The sequence below is a fragment of the Lepidothrix coronata genome, unplaced genomic scaffold, assembly GCF_001604755.1.
Source record: "Lepidothrix coronata isolate B3197 unplaced genomic scaffold, Lepidothrix_coronata-1.0 Scaffold25, whole genome shotgun sequence".
NCBI classification, from domain to species: Eukaryota; Metazoa; Chordata; class Aves; order Passeriformes; family Pipridae; genus Lepidothrix; species Lepidothrix coronata.
The window spans coordinates 1672839-1693591 of NW_016690205.1; the positions used below are offsets into that span (position 1 = coordinate 1672839).

At 43.2% G+C, this 20753-nt stretch overlaps 2 protein-coding genes across 3 annotated transcripts in view; one reads left to right on the forward strand and one right to left on the reverse strand.

The window, feature by feature from the left end:
- Positions 1–6946: 6946 nt before the first annotated feature.
- Positions 6947–15513, reverse strand: LOC108494489. The gene is made up of 5 exons (XM_017809124.1): positions 15450–15513; positions 14677–14879; positions 14369–14613; positions 8238–8347; positions 6947–7151 (listed from the first exon to the last, which is right to left on the reverse strand). Exons 1-5 carry the CDS (start codon positions 15511–15513, stop codon positions 6985–6987), a joined length of 789 nt encoding a protein of 262 aa, XP_017664613.1. The 3' UTR covers positions 6947–6984.
- Positions 15514–15526: 13 nt separating this feature from the next.
- INPP5F (inositol polyphosphate-5-phosphatase F) overlaps positions 15527–20753 on the forward strand; it is a 41517-nt gene continuing 36290 nt past the window's right edge. Inside the window, exon 1 of one of the 2 annotated variants that reach the window (XM_017809180.1) lies at positions 15527–15742. In XM_017809180.1, the coding sequence (XP_017664669.1) occupies positions 15646–15742 (97 nt within the window). In that variant the 5' untranslated portion in view covers positions 15527–15645. Of the gene's footprint in view, positions 15743–16453; positions 16467–20753 lie in introns of those variants that run through there. The other variant, XM_017809181.1, reaches the window with a different exon arrangement.

Consider the following 20753-nt stretch of genomic DNA (forward strand, 5'->3'; position numbering starts at 1 on the left):
GCCTAGGAAAGCCCTTGTATCCTGGGAAAGCTCAGGATCCTTAGGAAGGATATATCATGGAACTTCTTAAACTGGTAGTTGAAATAATAATAATAAAAAAAAGCTTCTGGTGGCTGGCATGTAGCTGCTGAAGAGGACAAACATCCATCGAGGTATGTTTGTGACAAGGTTTTAATTTGCTGGGTTTTCAGTCTCCCTCCTTAGATGTGCATGCATTGATCTTTTTAAATATAGAAGGCACTGCTGCATCCTGGACTTAAATAAGACACAAACATGAGGGCAATATGGGCTGAGACCAAAGGACTAGTTATGGGCAGTAATGTCCGTGCTTTTGGTCCTGTTGCATCCAAGAAATAAAATGCAGGTGTATTAGCAAAGGAGTTTAAATGCTGTGAATGTTTAATATTATATAAATCTCCAGGTTTGTTAGAAAAGGTAGCTACCACAATTTTTCTGACAGAAACAAATCCAGCCCTTTTGGGCCACAGGGGTAAAGGAAGCCTTTAGAAATAACTAATCTGAGCTCAGTGCTTGCTGCAAAATACAGATTGAAGCCAGAAGTTAACCATACAAAATACCATTTCCTGAAGCCTTACCGTAAAATATGAGAACTCAACCCCCAAATTTCTCTGGATATATATATAATATTGTCATTAATGACATATGAGCACAGTAATTTTAGCAATAGATACAATGATTTCATTGGCACTTTCACCTTTATTTTTGTGGCTAGAAGCATTCTAATGGTACAAGAGAGCCCAATGAACAAGTGTGTTTGTTTTTCTCTTAAGGTAAAGCATTTGTTTGAAGATAAATGGGTGCCACGGAGGTCCATTAGCCTTTGTGCTGGATAATTTGGGTTTCCAAGCTCAGTATTGTGTGTGGTATCAGTCTCCACACCAGGGACCACGCTGTGTAACACTAGAGACCAATGTAATTGTATGCCAGCCCCTGCCACCCAAGGCAAGAGTTATTTTAAGATGGGCAAGAAGTTGGTTACAAAGCAGGGGAACATACCAATTCTCAGTCAAATTCCTTTCTAGAATTTATAAATAAGCAATTTTAAAAAGAGGCTAGTTCAGTTGTTTCCTACTGGAATTTCCACTGGAATTTCCACTGCTGTCTCCAGAAGCTGGAAATCTACACCAAAGGAACAGGCCCAGCTTTAGTTTCCATATGTCCTTGCCCCAGCAAACTGATGCAAGCAGAAGTGGAGGATTTAATGTTACATTTCAGATTACAAGGAGAAAAGTGCATTTGCCACATGTGTTTCAGGAAACAGTTTCAAAGGGCACTGAGCTGTGGAGACACAATTCATGTGTCAGAATTAAACATGGAATATGGGGCTCTTTGTCTCCACCTCTTTATATTTGACATCTATTCAAGGAATGTGCAGTGTTCTCTGACGTGTTCACAACAAATACAGAAATCACTGGTAGAGTTTGCACTACTGGATAACACTGTTGGAAGTCTTGATAAAAAGGCTGGAGATAGAGATGAAAATAATTAGCTTCTCCTAATGAAATACGGTACCTATTCTAGGAATGAGGTGAGCAGGCAAGAAACTGTAACAAACTGTGAGGTATTACTGCTTCTATTTTATGTATTTGGTGTACCATGATCTGTCTGCAGGGCCGTTCAGCTGCCTTCACAAATAGAAAATTATTTTAAAAAATGGGGGGTTATCTGAGTTTTGAAACACTAAAAGAAATACACTGAATTTAGCAACAAAGGGGTGTGGATCCGAGCTTGGCTTTGCTGTGTTTCTGCAGCCCCTGACAGTGAACAGAGAAGATTTGCAAAGTCATTTGGTGAACTTTGAGTTCCCATCCACTCCTGTCTTGTCAGGAAAGCTCAGCTCCTTCCATTTGCAGAAATGAGCAGTGTCTGGAATAATTCCCTCACGCAATTCCCACAGGGTTGGCAGGCAGATAATGTGTTTTCCACAGCCCATATAGATCTGTGGCAAAGAACAGGAGTCATCAGCAGTCTCTCACCTCTCCAAGTGCACAGCTCAGAGTGTACAATCTGTTAGTAAGAGCCATAATTTTTAAACCGGGTGAGTTTTTCTAATTTTTTTTTAATAAAAATGAGATTAAACCAAGGAAAACCTAAAGCAATGTTGCCCAATGGCCAAAAATACAGCAATTTTTACTTCCAAAGGACTGATGAAATGATGACACATACCCTTAATTAGGCATTTGACTGAAATCATATCATTTACTTTAAAACTTTGGAATTCTGTAAGCATGTGCTGATGCTGAAAGTGCACAGAAGCACTACCAAATTTCAAATTGTGTTATTTAAGTATTTAATTCAGTTTCAAATGTTTGAACTGGTAGCTACTAGTGCATCTTGACTAAGATTAAATCTTGCACATTGGAGGTATTTTATAATTCTTGACAGTAGTTACTTCAGTATGCTACTCTGAATAAAAAAGTATCAGGACTGCAATGTAACTGTATGGATATATTAGATTACACTGAATAAAGGATATAAGTAGGGTTGGATAACAATATCATAAACAAATATTGCTGCCTAGAAACAGCTGGCATAGCCACATTAAAATATTTAAGGTACCTTTAATATTAACTACCTAGCAACAAGTCCCTGATTACTTCAAGGAAAACAGGCACTACTAGGGAAGGCAGGAATCATAGCAATTATTATTCTTATACTTCTTTTTTTCCCAGTAACAATTAGACACATAACTCTTACTATATAACATACAATTACATGCATAGGGAATCCCTGCCTTAAATAGTTGGTGCTTGACTACACTAAGAAACAATATATGGCTGTGCAATTACAGGATGTGTATTTGATAGAGCTGAGGAACTGGTTCTCTGCATCACCGGGTCAGGTTCCACCTCTGGCTCTGATTTACAGTGTGACCACAACAGCTCCCGTGTCCACACATCCCTGCTGAGGTGCTTGCAGTGAGAAGGCAGTTGTGGCACAGCACAGGCAAACACAGTCTAAGGCACATTCCAGGACAAGAGAACCAGAGCAGGAGGTGTCTCACCTCCCCTGACGCTGTTTCTGTCACTTAATCCAGCCGTGTGTTACTCCCCCAGTGCCCTGGCAGGAGGGGGCACAGCTGGGCACTGCTGTCCCCTGCACCACCATCAGGTGCCCTCGGTGTCCTTGGCAGCTCCCGAAGGCAGAGCTTCCTCCTGCGGCGTTCGTAAAACACCCAAAGGACCGTGATGGAAAATGGTTTCCTGTCATGGTTAAGAGAACTTTCTCATCTTGGGTGTGCTCATCCCAGCAGTGAGTAAACACGTTGGCAGGATGCTTTCCTGCTGTGGTGGCAGGCTCTGGGATGTGCCTGCATTCCTGTGATTTCTTTTCAAAGCTTGTAAAAGGTGTCAGGTTAATGCAGGTTTGCAGGGTGTTGGAGGCCTTGGGTTCCTGATGTTCTAGTTATAACAAACATTGACACGTCCAGTATTTTAACAGCCAGGACACTTTGAGATTTGGCTTCCAAACTGGGTTTTGTAGAACTCTACTTGGACATGACACTCTCAAGCTTCATATAAAACCAATGAACATTTCCACTTCAGGACCTACATGAAGACAGTAATCCCCTAGCACAGGCGTAAGAGTCAGTTTCACAGTTTATAAATCCCAAAGAAAGCCATTGGCTCATCTCTGCATCTCTCTATTCCATAACCCAACTCTAACCCTCATTCCAAAGCTTAACTTTACCAACAATCCTAATCCATCAATCTCTTTGCTGCCTAAAGAACCTGAGGACATTTATGTAAATGACAGAGGAAGAACAGACTTGATTTTTGTATCAGTTCAAATGGACATTTCAAGTGTGACTCAAGCAGGTCATGTGCAGAAGGCACATCTTGGCAAAACCAAGCTCTCAGAGTCTGTCAAATTTAAAATCGAAACCCTTGAAGTTACTTGGGCTTGAGATAAGAAACTTGTTCCTAACTAACTTGTTTTGCTAAATAATGCTCTGATAAAGGCAAAACCCACTCAGTGGAAGAACTCACAGTGCCAGTGTATGGGAATTTAGTATTAATCAGACAGGTTTTGAGACAGAAGAGATTCAGATTAGACATCAGAAACATTTTTCACTGTCAGGGTGCTCAGGCACTGAAATATGTTGCTCAGGGAGGTGGTGGGGCAACCCTGGAGGGGTTCAAGAGGAGCTGGGTGATATGCTTTAGTGCTTTAGTGCTTTAGGGCTAGTGCTGGGTTGACAGTTGGACTTGACCTTAAAGGTCTCTTCCAGCCTTGATGATTCCATGATTCTGCACAGGTGCCTCAAGGAAATGGGCAATGACAGCATAATTATTAAACCCAGCACACACTGGGTCATTTTATTTCTCAGGGCCAGCTGACACAGGCGCCAAACGGGGCCCGATGGCTCATCCCGGCCGGGCACAGGCTCCGCAGCTCCCGGTGTGACGTCACAGCCCGGTGACGTAGTAGGGCTGTCGGCCAGCAGAGGGCAGCAGCGCCCCGCGGATGGCGCCGAACGGGCGGGTTTGTAGGAAAACATGGATAGGGAATGGGAAAACATGGATAGGGAATGGGAAAATCCCACCCGAGGGCAGCGCAGAGAGCACCGACACTCACTGCCTGGCACTTCTGGCCAGAGCACGTAAGGTCATATTGGTCTTGTGGCACAGAAGCATCATTTTCAGCTCAGTGCGGGGGTTCTTGTGAGTGTGGCAAAAGATGGCTGAAACCCTGCAAACCTCCAAACTGCAAAATATGAGCGGGATTTAGGTAGTGCCAGCACGATGTATCAGTGATTTTTCCTCCTATAGCCCTGGAAGCTCTATGTGAGGTTTCTGAGGACCAGAAAAATACAAAATTTCAGCCCTGCTGTTTAGCAAAGTGCCACTTGAAGTGGAAGGTTGGACTGAAGATCTCCAGAGGTCCTTTCTACACTTCAATTTCTGAAAGACCCATCTTAAAGGAACAAGACGTTAATATCACAATGAATTATTCAGTACCCCTGAATTCAAGGGAGCTGCTTGTCCAAGCCAGCCCAGGTCAGAACTCGTATAAGCCACTTTTCCCCTGAGATGCAGTGGTTGCACATTCATTCAAAGTGACCCATGGCACCAGCAAAAGCTACCAAAGCCACAAAAGCCCGACTTTAAGGGTTGCTCCAATCTTTTTGGAATGACAGCTGATGCAGCCTTCTCTTGAGCAAACTGGACTGTGTGAAGAGGACGTGTAAAGCAGAGAGCAAAAATCGGTCTTTGTGTAATGGAGTGCTGCCCACACAAATGAATCCTGCTGTCACAATTGTTAGGGATTATTTTTCGCCTGATTTCCATCTCGGGGAACTTTGCACGCTCCTCCGTGTACTTAGGAAGTATTTTAATTACATGATTCCAAAGTGTTTCCAGTCATAAAATATGTGGGTATAGATCACATGCCTATTATTTCAGTTTACAAGCAGCACAGTAAATTAATTGCAGTGTCAGTAGTATAACATAAAGGTGTTGATTCCCAGTGCTTCCCAAATCCTTTTCCCCTAAGCATTATACAGCCATGGCAGGATGTATTTTTTATTTTATCTTTCTATAAACTGAATTATAATACATTAAACAAAACTGATACTTCAAATTACATACTCCAGCTGAGAATCAAATCCGTGACCAGAGTTGATTTTGTTAGTGTTAAATTGCCTTTGCCTTTAGATGCTGTGTTTGATTGAGTAGGGCAGTAGCATCTATTTTTAAGATTGTTAGCAAATTTAACTAGAGTCTGTGTTTATCTTTTTCTCTGTAATTAACATTCCAGCTTGAGGCAAATCAAATCAGCCAAACAGAACAATTGCATGTGTAATGCATCAGTTGGTCTCAGAAACCTCATTTTAAACTCCTTTAGTTGAGCAGGAAAGTTATTTGGGGACTTGCTCATTTGTTTTCTTGTTTTTTGGGGCATTTTTTTTTTTGGCACATTCAGTGCTGCTGATTCTGTGAAGAGGTAAGGATGGCTGAGGGGGAAAAATGGAATATCAGCCTTTCTTCTCTTTTTTGGCTGTTCTCTGTGTCAACCTTTTTCCTTGCATTGCTTACAACAGCTGCCTAGTAAAAAAACATTGGTAAATGGCAAAAAACTCTTATGAAGGAGGCTTTGTTTTCTTCATTAAAACAATAAACTGGGAGGCTGTGGCCCAAACTTTTTGATGAAGCATCTACAGCCTTAAGGAAGTGCTAGAATCCACTGGCCTAAAATGTGGAAGTCCTAGCATTTCTCAGGTGGGTCTGGATTCTGAAGGCCAGTTGGCACATTATTTATAATGAGGCAGGTCCAAATTAAATAACCCCACAAGAGCTGCAGACAGGACATGACACTCAGACTGTCACTGTGGAGACTCAGAACCCAACTGGAAGTGGCACAGAAAGCAGAGAGGGTTAAGTAGGATGAGTGCTGCAATTCCTTGTAGCTGGCAAGCATTGGCAGCTCTGTGCTGTTGCTACACCTTGGCAGAAGCTTCTACTACTCCTTGAGAGGTACATGCAGGAGACAGGAAAGACAGAGTGGAGGATGGATGAAAAGAAGGTCCAGGAAATGTGGAGATGGGCAGACAGACTGAGATTCAAGAAAATAAGATTGCAACAAATCATCCTAGGTTGAGATTAGGAAGAGATCACATTCCCTCGTTCCTGCCTAACCTGTTCTTAAACACTAGTGGTGGATATTGCCCAGCTGATGTCACTAAGCAGTCTATTCCCTTATTTATCCAAAGGCTTTGTTTGTCTAACTCATTCTTGCTGTGGTTATGCTCACTACTCCTTGTATTTTCTGGGATAAGACCTGGGATTGTTCAGCCTCAAAAAGACCCAGGGAGGATCTTTTCAATGTGTGTAAATACCTGATGGGAGGAAGAAAAAAGGATGGGGCCAGACTCTTCTCAGGAGTATCCAGTGAAAGAATAAGAGGAAATGGGCACAAACTGAAATACAGGAAATTACATTTAAAGTTAAGATTTATTTTTTTTCAGTGTGAAGGTGGTCCAACACTGGTACAGGTTGCCCAGAGAAGCTGTGGAGTCAGTCTTTGGAGATACTCAAACCCCACTGGGCATGAACTTGGGCAGCCTTCTCTCTCTGATCCCACTGTGAGCAGAGGGGGTGAACCATGAGCACCTTTCAACCTCCACCATTCTATGATGATTCAATGACAGTGGACAAAGAAACCAGTTATTCTTGTCCTCTTTCCAGCAATTCTTATGTATTTCAAGACTGTTCCTGTTTCCCATGAGAAACCGGTATAAAGAATCCTAATTCTTCAAATCACATATCACAGCTTCCAAAATTCAGATTACCCTTGCTTTCCTTTGGCCTGTTTTCTGTTGATAATTCTTGAAATGATTGTATCAGACTGAATAAAGTGTTCCCAGTGAGGTCTGACTCACAGCACTGTAAAAGGATTACAGCACAGGTCTTACGTACAATGCTCCTGTGCCTTCATTGTACACGGGATTTTTTTTTAACCTTTTTGTTACTGATTTCTTGGTCAATTTGTGAGCTAGGATTACCCCAGAACTCCTGATTAACCAGCTGTTCCTGTGTTTGTATTTATACAGATGATTATTGCTCTTGGATATTTTTCTCTTGCCAGATATTTCATTTGTTTCAGGTAATTTATTCACCTTGCCACAATAATCTCATAATGGAATCCCAATACCCAGTGGGCTTTCTGACCCTTCCAGCCTGATAAATTTACTGTGTACCCTTGTTATTCCATTATTGGGCCATTGATAAAGACACAGGATATCACCCAACTCGTGTACTAACCATTAGTAACCACTCTACAGGAGAAAATTCCCAATTACTGGGACTGTGGAGGTGTCATAACTGGGCCGTATTTCCTTGGATAGTTATGGGAAAATCACAAAGAACAGGATTAAAGGTCATATTGAGTGCAAATGCACACTATTGCCCAGGATTTCTGGACTGTCATAGAAAAGGAAAGGATGATGATTCAATCTCACATTTTTTATATTAACTGCTTCTTAGCACTTGCTCATACTTGAAAGTACACACTTCAAGTATTTTTTCTATTCTTTCTTCTTTTCATTTAAGAAAAGGGTCTAACTGACCTAAAATTCTGTGAGCCTTCCTTCTTTGCCTTTGGGAAGGTCAGGATGGTGGCACAGATTCCTCAATATGTATAAAGCCAGAACCTCCCACTGGTTTCACAGTCATTAGAAAACAATAGTAAGTCAGGAGCCCAAATACTTTTCCTACTTTCTGGGGATTTGCTCATCCTCTGGTAGTTTTCAAAGATCTGAACTCGCTTCTCCAAGGTTGCCACACCTCCACCTGGTCCTACTGGACTGATGACACACTGTAATCTCCTGCAACAACACATGCTTGTCATTTTTGCCTTCAATAATTACTCAGAGATAGATCTCTTTCCTCCTACATCCTATATGCTGTAATGGTCTATATGGCAGGCTTAGGTTACCTTCATAAGTGAAATGGTGCCTTGCAATTCTTCCTGTGCCTTCCCCCAAAGAGGTAATGGACTATTTATGTGTAGTTTCTAGGATATTTTAAATTTTTTTTTTAGGAATGGCTTTGACCTTTTCTCAGAAACATCTGGCAAAGCTGAGTCATCCGTGTAGCTGCATAACTCATAGCTGTCATAGTGTTATAGCTCTCTGATTTATCACACATAGTCATGCAGCTAGGGTATAAAGCTGTTATAGAAATGCAGTATTAAATGGTCCAAATAGATAGACAGATAGATAGATAAATAGAGAGATGTTGCAACATAATTAAAATGTCAAACAAAGTGAAGGCACGTTGCCAGGTGTTAAACGTAGCTCTGATTCCACCTTGATCCACTCCAATCTTGCTTCTCACTGGCATTTCCCTCCACAAATGTAAAACCTGACTGACTCCAGCAACAGTACAGAACTTCCCTGATTTGTCTGAGGTGTGATTGTACATAAATTTTATTTTATTATTATTTACAGAAAAGATAGAACTTGCTTTCATTTATCTGCATATAAATATGAATGTAATCTCTCTCATCATGGCAATTTAAACATTTTACACTTGTCAATGTAGTCAGGCTCTAACACTTCTGCACAGTAGGGAACAAATGCTACCTTTATGTAAAAGGGAGGTACAGAGACCTTGTTATTTATGCAAGGACAAGGACTCAGATTTTCAGTCCTCTTCAGTTTCCTGTCTATCTTCCTTCCCTAGGTTTTACAATGACCTACATATCATTGCCCAAGAAATGCAAAGCCAGCAATAAACACTTCTAGCCTGCATATAGCAATGATCATCTATTCCAGTTACTCAAGTATAGAACACATAATCTCACAGGAAAATAAAGTTCTTTTAATCTTCTAGTTTAGCCCTTCGAGAGTCATAAGAATTCTAATTACCGGTGGAGTACTTAACTGAGCATCAAGAGCTTGAGGATTGCAAAAGCTATACAGGACTTTTTCATCCACGTGCCACAGATGAAGGAAAAGCTGATAAGTGCTTTTTGACCTAAATTATTGCCTAGCAGCTTAGAGATTCTGCTCTGGGGAGGGAAGGGTTCAGTGTCACTCTTCAAATGTCACACATCCCCACTCCTCTCTTAAGTACTGAGGTGTGTATCTGCAGTGTAAATGCGGTGTTATGTGGAGGCTGAGGTTCTGCCAGTATGAGTTCTGCTAGAGACCCTTGGGTAGGTGTGTCACTGAGGTTTTATTGTGGCTCTGTCTGACTGAATAACTGTCTGACAGAATAACTTCACTGCCAGGGTTAAAAACAATCACCTCCTCAGCCATCAGCTCTGTGGTGGTGAATCTGGGTGAGATACAGCAAGGCTACAGAAGCTCAGTTACTGTTCCAGCTCTTTTGGGAAGGTGATGGCCACTGGACAAGCTCCTTTGGATGGCAACCTCTGAGTGTCACCACAGGGCTCTGCTGCTCTGACATGAATTGGATTCCTTACAGTTGAAACAAAACCCAGGAGAAGCACTGCAGGACTGCCTCTGGTGTGCTCCAGTTGCTAAGGGGTCTGTAGGACAGAACTAGATCTAATCTTAAATAAAGCCCCTGGAATGTGGATAGTTCAGAAGCTGGATCCTCAGTGCCAGCTGTTTACTTCTCCAAGTCCTTTCCTACTCTACAGCACAGCTTCCTAGTGTAGGCAAGGTTGGCTTTAATGTATTTGTAACATAGACATGAGCAGATTTGCTTGGCAACTCAGAGTGAGTGACACTAAAATAAGTCCTGACCCTAAGAATTCAGCTCCTTCTGTTCAGTAAGGACCAGGTAAGTGCACTGTTACTCCAGTTACTGTGATCTGAAGTCCAGTTTCATAAACAGTGTTTTAGTAGGTTATTCTGCATCTGCAAATTCAGTTCACAATATGCTGCACAAGTGCTTGTGGCTATCCAGTGCTGGCCTGGTACAGGAATAGAAACACACAGCTGGGGAGGAGGAAAGGATTATTTAAGCTGGTTTTAGCAGTATTGTTGCTGAATGTCACAGCATGTCAAACCTTACTCTGAAAAGTTCCTTCTGGAACAATTTCTGGGGTAAGGAAAGGAGGATTTGACCTCAAGGTAATTTATTGCACAGGCTTTTGCTGCAGCTGTACAGGTACATATGCTATTTTAAAAACACAGTCACAATATACAGGATGAAGTCAACCAGAGTGATCAATATAAACAATTTGTATTAAAGCTTTATTAATTGAATGGAGTACTAAAGTACGTTTTCCATCACAACATGGTAATGCTTAAACCCTGGAATGCTGAGACCACTGGCTTCCAAGCTGATCAATAATATCTTGTTATCTTATGTTCCATCCCTTAAACATCTCATTCTGTTATTAACTTTGACTTTTGTACTGGTTCTAAATCTCTGGAATGTGAACTGCTCTGGCTTTGCACAGTACCTGGCACGGTGGGGGTCCTTATCCATGACTAGAATTCCCAGCCATGGCACTAATGTAAACCATGCCTAATAATTCATAAATATTGTATACAGTAATAAGTGCCAGGAGAACGTGGAGCAAGAGGAAAGTGGGTTTTAAAAAACCCTCTTTTCCTGCATTTATTTCCATCACTTAAAACTGACAGATTTTTGCACTGAATAACTAATACATTTCCTTCTCCTCTGACAGCCAAAACCAGTGAAAAGTGACAAAAAGGAAAGTATAACACCTCAGTACTTGGCAACTCTTGCTGTTCTTCAGGCCCTATTTGATGCTTGGTCTCAGCTGCATTCACAGCACAGGAAGTTACTTATGCAAAGGATGGAACACAGATATTTTGCTATTTTTGCTATTTTACCACCTAATTGCTGTAATACTAAGAAACTGAGTAGTCATATTCAGAAATAGAAACAGAAAGTATGATAAATCTTGAGGGGAAACTAAATCCAGTGAATCCTGGTAACATCAGAAAGATAACAGTGTTCTTTGTTTCTATAATATTAAAATAGAAAAAAAAATCAGGGAAAGTAAAGCAACTTCCAAAATTGATTCAAATTGATTAAATGGTATCTGGAAAAAAAATCCCACATTTAAAAATCTTTTTTTCTTAAATGACATTAAATTCCAGTGATCCAGAAATTTTACTTTTCGTCTTTTCTAAAGGCAAAAGTTTGGGTGGTTTTAACGTGAAGTATTTTGCTCTTAAAAAATCCAACCCAAATTAAGAGTAAAGAAAGTCAGGCAAGCTCTTCCAAAGGGTAATAAAACCATTAGGCTGGTTTTAAATCTTATTTTACTGAATACATCTTCAATGAGTTGCAAATGGATTTCCATCCCATTTTTCATTAAATTTATTCTCCTCCACTCCCAAGACACAGAACTGAGAACTCTAGAATCACCAACAGGACAAAATTGTCTTTGAGACATTTCCACAGCAGCCCAAATCGTGACCTTGTGCCACCCTAATAAAGACACAAGTGGTTGTGAGGAAGCCTCTTTTAGAAACATTTCCACTGGAACTTTCTTTATCAAACACTGGTCTGGAAAGGAAAGTCTCTCATAAAGCAGATGTGTAAAAGCCCACAAAAAGGAGTCCGTTGTGTAGATTTCCTGAGTGCTTTCTGGCGATGGTTAATTGGCCTTTAATCAATGAACAGACTGAAATGAGGCTGGGGAGCAAAAGCTGCAATCTACTTTGGGAAGGACTTCTTCTGCCTGAACTGGTTTATACTCTGTACACTTAGAAAAATCACTGGAAAAGCAGCATGGCCAGGTGATCACATAAGGAAAAGCAAGTAGAACCTGTTTTAAATTAGATGTGAATTTTAAAAGAATGAAGAACAGCCTTGGAGAAATTCTGAATTCAACATGGCCTTGGTATAGTATAAATAGTATTTTAACTGATGAAGGCAGACCAACAGCACAGTAAGGAATCTTTTCATGGGCACTGGTTTGGTAGCCTGCAAAGTGCAATTTGTAAATGTAGAATAAAAGAATCACAGGCAGTCAAAACATTCTCATTTACTTTTTGAAAATGGTCTCATTGATTTGCTCTTAACAGCAAGTGCAACAAAGGGAAATCAATACATTGTCTATATTGCAGATATTAACCACACACACATGGCTTTGCAGGGAAAAGGTTACTGTTTTCCTGGTGCCCAGTGAAATGGAATATTCCCATTGCAAGTAAGAGATTTTCATGGGGGAGGAGGAAATACCAGAGCAGCTCTTCCTTTAGAGATAGCTAGAGCTGCCATATGAAACAGTTATTTCAGTGGAAAGAAAGCTAAAAATAAATTCGGGCAAAAATTCTTATGCTGATCTGCTTTCCCTGTTTTTGAGAGTGTTTTCATTTTCATGCCAAAAGCTAATGTTCATGCCAGTGGTTTTGTGTTTTGCTGTTATAAAACACAACATACAAGTATTTTCCAGAGTATTTAATATTGAAAGTACATTTGCAGGTACTTCTGAAATGTTCTAGTGACCACTGCTGGCTGTCCCAAACAAACCTCTTTTATCTGCTGTATTGCCAGTCAGGAGACTTTTGTTCTGAGGAGGTTCATTCTCAAAGCCAGGCTTTTCAGAGGGTCTATTTAATTCATAACATAACCCCTCTAAAAAGCACACAATAGCCTTTTCAGAAAAGTATTTCAGAAGAGGAAAGTAACTCAAGAGCCCTTCTTGCATCAGAGGTGCAAAGCACAGTTAGATTAAAAACTGACAAGGCGTATGAAGGGTAAGAAAAAAGGCTTCTACAGTTACCACAGCATCAAAAAGAGATGACCCACGATTTTTCTGATGTTTGATGGCAGCCACCAGGAGCATGATAGCCAAAAAAACCAAAAAATAATTCCACGACTTCTTAATCACGGGTGTGTAGAAATAAAGTTCCTCACACTCTCTCCAGTGTCATTTCCAGAACTGGTATCCTTCATCTCAGGAAGAGTTGGGTATTCATCCAATCTATCCAGTTAATTGCACTTCCAAGTATGGAGTGTTGCTAAATCCCACCCCTTCCCATTAATCAGCATTTAAACTTGAAATCAAGCAGGGGGCAATCAGGTATTACTGAGACAGCTTGACTAATTGTCAGCCTGTGCATTTCCTTACTGTTCATTAGCCAGTGACAGTGAATTGCAAAAATGCAAAATTCATTTCCCAGCTTTTTTCCCCCTATGCTGACAGGCTCACAAAACCAGCACCCAGCTGTGAATCTATGGAAAACACACTGAATGAAAAAAGAAAACCCAAGGGGGGGAGGAAAGCCCTGATCAAAGCATGATCAAGGGCAAAACAAAGTCTGTCCTTGAAATCCCTGCAAGCATTTTAATGGCAACCCTGCACATTGCACTACAACACTGAACTGCTCGGGAAACGCAACCAGAATAGAGATGATATTGCAAGTGATAAATATTTAGTGAATGATAGTGCAGACTAAAGACATGGGAGCATAATAAAGGGGTGTGTTTTGACCCATTGAGTCATTCAGTTCTGAGTCTTTAAACCAGAAAAGTTCTGGAGCACATGCTCATCTTAGAAGATGTTAATGTCCGATCAAACATATTTAATTTATATATTTAAAGTTAGGCATGCACTTAAGTGTTTTTCTAGACTGGCTGCTCAGAACTTTCCGAAATCAAGCTCTTTTCTGGGTCTTGGATGTTAACATTCTATAAGGAGATTTCTCATTTCTTACTGTCCTTTTGTCACATATCTTGTAGCATAATTTATATGAGTAATACATTAATGAAGAAATGTTGTATGAGAGAGAAAACAACATTTTCAAAGAGTGGTTTGAAAGTAGTGCTGTTTTACTGCTGTGGGTGGTTTAATAATAATTGGTGACTATTTTTATTTGTGAGTTGAAGAGGCCAGCCTCCCCAGCAGCCCACCCCTGGGATGGCAGCACAGCGGCTCTGTCACTCACCTCCCTGGATGCAGGATAGGATGCTTTCTGTTTGTGTCCACTTCTTTTACAGCCAGTGGAACTTCAGCTCCTGTAATCGAACAGAAGCTCTGGGAGCCTGTGGACGAGCCGTCAGTAAGACTGGGAAGGGACTGGGGCAGTGACAAATTTGCTGGTGCATTTCCCAGTGTTGCCTGGAGAGGGGACAGAGGGAACGACTTGCCCTTGTACCAGGAGGTGCTGCCTTCTGTATAAACATCTAAAATGAAAATGAGTCCTGTGCTAAGGTCCTGGGAGATTTCCTTTCACCACTAGTTACCCACTGTATTAACTCCTGCCTGTTTCCACCAATAATTACAGTCGCTCCCCCACGGGAAAAGCTGAGGGGAGATGGGGCTGAAGGGAGTGGGATGAGGGGAGATAGGGCTGAGGGGAGATAGGGCTGAGGGGAGATGGGGTTGAGGAGGGATGGGTGAGGGGAATGGGCTGAGGGGAGATGGGGCTGAGGAGAGTGGGATGAGGGGAGATAGGGCTGAGGGGAGATGGGTGAGGGGAGTGGGCTGAGGGGAGATGGAGCTGAGGAGGGATGGGGCTGAGGGGAGATGGATGGGGCTGAGGGGAGTGGGATGACAGGAGATGGAGCTGAAGGGAGATGGGTGAGGGGAGTGGGCTGAGGGGAGATGGAGCTGAGAGGAGATGGGTGGTGGAAATGGGCTGAGGGGAGAAGGGGCTGAGGAGGGATGGGGCTGAGGGGAGATGGATGGTGCTGAGGGGAGGTGGTGCTGAGGGGAGATGGAGCTGAGGGGAGATGGGTGAGGGGAGATTCGGCTGAAGGGAGTGGGATGAGGGGTGATGGAGCGGGATGAGGGGAGATGGAGCTGAGGGGAGATGCGGCTGAAGGGAGTGGGCTGAGGGGAGATGGAGCTCAGAGGAGATGGGTGACGGGAGCGGGCTGAGGGGAAATGCTGCTGAGGGGATCTGGCTGACGGGAGCGCGCGCGCGGCCCCGCCCCTCCCAAGCCCCGCCTCCCAGCGCGGTCCCTTTAAGCGCGCGCGGGCGGGGCCGCGCGGTGTCACGTGCGGGGGCGGGGCCGGAGCGGAGCCCGCGCTCGCGCCGGCGGAGGCAGCGCGCGCGCCCGCGCCGTGCCCGCGCCCCGCAGCGGCCATTCCCCCTTCCGCCCCGGGGGCGCGCGCGGCGGCGGCGGGAGCGGCGGGACAGCCCCGCGCGCCCCTTCCCCGCTCCCTCCTGCCCTGCCCTTCCCTTCCCTTCCCTGCCCTGCCGGCGGGATCCGCGCGAGGATGGAGCTGTTCCAAGCCAAGGACCACTACATCCTGCAGAGCGGGGAGCGCGCGCTGTGGTGCAGCCGGAGGGACGGCAGCCTGCAGCTGAGAGCCGGTGAGAGACACAGACACAGAGAGACCCCCGGGGCCGCGCCCGCCGCCCGCGCGGGGAGCGGGGCGGGCCGGCCCGGGACCCCCTCGGAGGGCGGGGTGTCCCCGGCGGTGCCGCCGCCCCGGAGCTCGCGGGACCGGCCGCGGGTGCCCCCGGGCTGCGGGAGCCGCGGCGGGTCACGCGTGTCCCGGTGCGTGTCCCGGTGCGTGTCCCGGTGATCCCGCCGGTCACGCACCTCTCCATGTGTTCGTTTCTCCCCAAAATGAAGCGGCGCTGCCCCTGCCCGGCTGCGCTGCGGGTGTGACCCCGACAGTTGCCGGTGTTGGGAGGTGTCTGGTGCCCCCCCCCCCGCCCCGGGGGAGCATCGTCGGGCGCGAAGGGCCGTGTTTGGGGTGGTGACAGCCTTACATAAGGGATGCTCCCGGCGGATGGGAATTGCGTCTGTGAGCCAATGTGCCCCCTGGTCGCCTCTACCCGGAGAAACCGAACAGGTGGCTCCGCTGGGTTGGGGCTCGGTGATCGTTAAGGTCCGTTCCAACCCCTACCAGTCTGTGATTTCTGAAGCGCTTCTGAATTTTTTAGTGGCTGTGTGATGGCAATTGCAATGCTACGTATTACCCCCTCTCCGCATTAGTATCAGGCTGAAGGGAACGTGAACAAAAATTGAGACGGAGTTGTGTTAATGGGAATTTTGAAACAGTGGTGGTTATCCTGTCCTGCCCGGGAGGTCGGTCAGTAAAGGTGTCTATAAACCGAAATACTGCCCTTAGAAACTGTCTTGCTTTGAGTAATGTGGGCTCCCTGCCCATGGCATGGGGCTGGAACAAGATGATCTTTAAGGTCCCTTCCAACCCCAACCACTGTATGACTCCGGGATTCTCACATGTAGCTTTGATGTAAAGGATCACACTGACCCTGCTTCTGTGTTAAAGGTGCTCTAAATAGCTGTGGGTTTCACCAAACATGTGGCAGGTTGCACAGATGTTACTCACAGCTTTCTAAAATTGGGATCTGTGCTATGCCAAAAACGGTGGCTGCGTGTGCATGTGGCCAGGTTGGTTGTCTGAGTACAGTACTTTGTGAGTTTTTTTAAAAAGGCTGGACAAATTTATAGGTACACATCAAATGCCATTGTTATCTGTGTTTCCCCAAAGAACTGTTTTTCATACTACTTGTTTTATGTTTTCATCCTTGAGTTGTGTCTTGTCAATGCAGTCTGTTTGTTTATGTCTCTTAGACAAAATTACAGTGTGTGTCAAATTAGCATGACTAATTCTAGTCCATCAGCTCTACTAACCCAGCAGTACTTTGATTGCTAAGTGATCTTACAAAATACTTGATGTTAAGCTAGCAAAAAGCACTGCTGGTCAATAAAGTACATGGTCTCACAGGGTGCAAAAACCCCCAGCCCCTCAGGTTTAGATTTGTGATAGCTGTAGTCATCTGCATAGGCATAAAAGCTCTTACTTGACCCAGACTAATAAAGGCACGAACTAATGAGCTGCAGTTCTGGAGACTGGTGTTCCAATACTTTACCAGCATCAATCCCTTGTTTTCATGCAGCCATTGCTGTGTTTGTTTATTTTTTCTTGGTGTCCATTAACTTCCCGGAGGCTTTGCCAGTGCCCAGCAGTTTGTCTGTGCTGCTCAGCAGCATTTTGCCCTTAGCCTGCCTCTCCATTTTCAGCCAGTTCACATGTGATCCCTGTTGTGTGTGACCTGCAGATTAACGAGAGGTAATGTGATATTGGAGTCTCTTGGTCTGCTTGAAACTCTTGATTGTTAGTCACTCTTTCTCATTCCAGCCTGTTTGTAGTTTAGTTTTTCCAGCCTTGTCTGCGGATCATCTTCTTGACATCAGACTTTAAGAGATAAAATACCTTAGTATGTTAAATGTAAAACCAAGAAAGAAACAGTTCTCTTACAGGAAGTATCTCTTGGATCAATAGCTCTTCCTTGTATTGAGACAAAGCTGCACATCCTCAATTTTACAGTTTTATTACATTTATAATCGAGGCCACTGTCCGGAAATGAGCAAATGGATTTCTGTGTGATGAGTCATTGCCATGTTAAAAAAAACAAACAAAGTCATAACTTGTGTTCGCTGACATGTTTAATAATCTGTCAAAAGGCTGTAATCTAACTATGTGTCTCTGCTTGTTGTTGGAGGCCTTGGTTTTATTCTGTCCCACGGAGGCTGCTCTGAATTAATTGTTGTACATTCATGGATTGAAATAGATAACACTGGTAAACCTTGCAAAATATTGCTTTATATGGTAGGTCTGAATCTAAAGGGCTGGTGATAAGCTTTAGAATACTCTCCTCCCTCAACTATAAAGGCATGTTTAGAAATTTGCTAATCTTAAAAGCTGTATTTTGGACCTCTTTGAATCGTGGAGATAACAGCTTGAATTAAAAAAAAAAGGCGAAAAATCTTGTTAAATGTTTGCCTTGAGCAAAGCCTGAGGTTGGCCCTAGTTTGAAGGATGTCTGCTTGTGTTTACAAGATGTTTCTGGTTTTTTTTTTATTCTCTAAAATGAAAGCACTAATGAGTCACCTGCAGGAAATCCATTAATCACTTTGGCATCCTGGATTTTTAAGGAATTTAGCTGTCTACAGTGTATTTTTTTCAGTGCAGTGAAAAAACATGTGTTGTTCAGCCATGCCTTAAATACCTTCCATCAGGTCTGGGTCAGGATTTCACTCCTGAATTACTCTGTGTGGCTGCTCCTGACTGGTAGTTGTACCCAGGTTATGCACAGACTTTTATTGATGGTGTTGGTATAATTTATGTGTTTATATTTGCCTGTGTATACATGTATGGAAAGGAGCAAAAGTATTGAAGGCATTCGATTCTTCTCAGCGTTTTCTTATCAGTAGAAAAAGGAATGAGACTATGTTGTGTCGTGGAAACTTCTATTATCATTGTGTTGGCCCTGGTAATGCTCCAGGCAGTAATGTCATGCTAAATAAGATTGGGAATAGCTGCCACTAAAACTATTTCTAGGAGTTATGCTGATTCCCACCACCCTGGAGAAAAAACCCTGCCAGATACTGAGTGGCACACAGACTTGAATTACTCCAGCACAGCTTTTGGGGGTGTCATGCTCAAAGACTCCACAGTTTCCTCTGCCTGTAAGAGTGAGGTGGTGTTAAGGTGTGTCTTACTTTGGAATTGTGGATAGAAGCAAATGAACATTTGTCTGTTTTAAATAAACACTTCAGGAATTTATTTTTACAGTATTCATTTTCATCTGTTGAAAATGGTTGTGAACCAGCAACTGAAGCGATGCCTTTTAAATACTTCCAGTGAGGGACATGTTGCCAAACAGTATTTTCAGAGTGTCAGGGGACAGATTTGAGGATAGGTGTCTAAGTTTGATAGTGTGATATCTTTTCTGAAATAGAAATCATAAAGCCATCTAATATTCTAGCATTTGCTTGCCTTCTCCTCAAAGGCATTACAGGAGTTGTGTAGAAATCACTTGTCAGGATTCCTGAGCTGTCCTTCGTGGTTGCAGGCTGGAGGAGTTCCTTTGTGTGAAGTCTGATGCCTGAAAATGCTCCAGTGAAGGCCTTGAACTAGTGATGAATGGTGTAAGGAGTGAAACCACTGCTACCAATACACATATTGGCAAATTTAAGGCTCCAGAGTAGTCCTGGGCATGGCTCTGAGGGGGTGGTGGCCTGAGTGCTAACTCATGCTGCTGAATGATTTCATGTAAAATTGCCTTCCTGAATTTCAGCACTATGTCTTGGAAACTGCCTGTCTATTCTGGGAAACGAGTTCCACAGGAGGCTGCAGCTTTAGAAAAATCCTCTCCATATTTCAAGTCACTTCATAAGGAACCTCAAGCTGTTTTTTTGACACCTTTTCAGCTGCACTGGTTGCTGCACTGCTTCTCACCCTTGCTTGCTCATCCTGTTCCCTCTCTTCCTTACTCTTCCTGAGCTGTCAGCACCACGTACTCGTGGCATCTGTGACAAACCAGATGTCAGAGCTGATCTCTATTAGCTGCAACCCAGCAAGGATGTGTGCTGAAATCTTGAGCAGCTGGGTCCCTGGTGCTGCTTTCTCCTTCCTGTGCAAGAGAACAGAGGGGACTGGGGTGGGCTGCTCTGTATCCTTTGTCAGATTAAATATTACATACACTAGTCAACGTTGTGGCTTCTGACTGTGAGGCAAGATCTTCAAATGTATTTATGAGAGAGAAATTGTTTTCTGCTTTTAATAAGTAAGATCTACTTTGTAATTTTATCCATGATTCTTTTTACAGAGCATAACTGAAACTGAGACTTAATGTGGGTTAATAGTGTGCTACAGCCTAACCTGGTGAGAATTAAATAAATCTTGAGGTGAGGGGTTTCTTTACTTTCTTGTTGAGTCTTAGCAGATGACAAGTTGTCTTTCTTCTTCTTCTTTTCCTTCTGTGAAGAGTTCTGGAAATGCCAAGCTTGTCCCAACTGAGATGCACAGATGTCTTGGAATTCCTGCCCGTGCTGAAATGGTTTTAGGTTTTAAGGACATGAAAAACTTCTCAGGCTTGATGTTCTGGTGTTGCTGGTTCCTTCTTTTTTAGATTCATTAAAATGAATCTAATTCAAGTGGATTTTTGTGCCTTGAATTTTGCTAGCAGAGGTTAGGCTCATCTTTGATCTCATGGGTTAGTATTAACTAAACATTGAATGGGAAGGTGCAGACTAACTGCAACTAAAATATTTAAAACAGAAGATACTGACTTCAAATAAGAAAGGTCTGCATCTGTACCAAAGGCTTGTGTCTTTTTTCATCTGAGAATACTGTTATTCTTACTAGATTCTTTCACAGTTTAACAGTGTGGGTGGTATTTCAGTGCTGGATGTGTGAGGAAACATTAAAACTTTTGTGTTTTGAAGTTTTAAACTCTCTCTGAACTGTGTGAAAAGGCAGCCGTTTATTTGATGTGCTACCTGGGCTTTTCCAAAACAATTATTGTAGATTGAAATGGGATTTTTTAACGATCTTAAATTGAT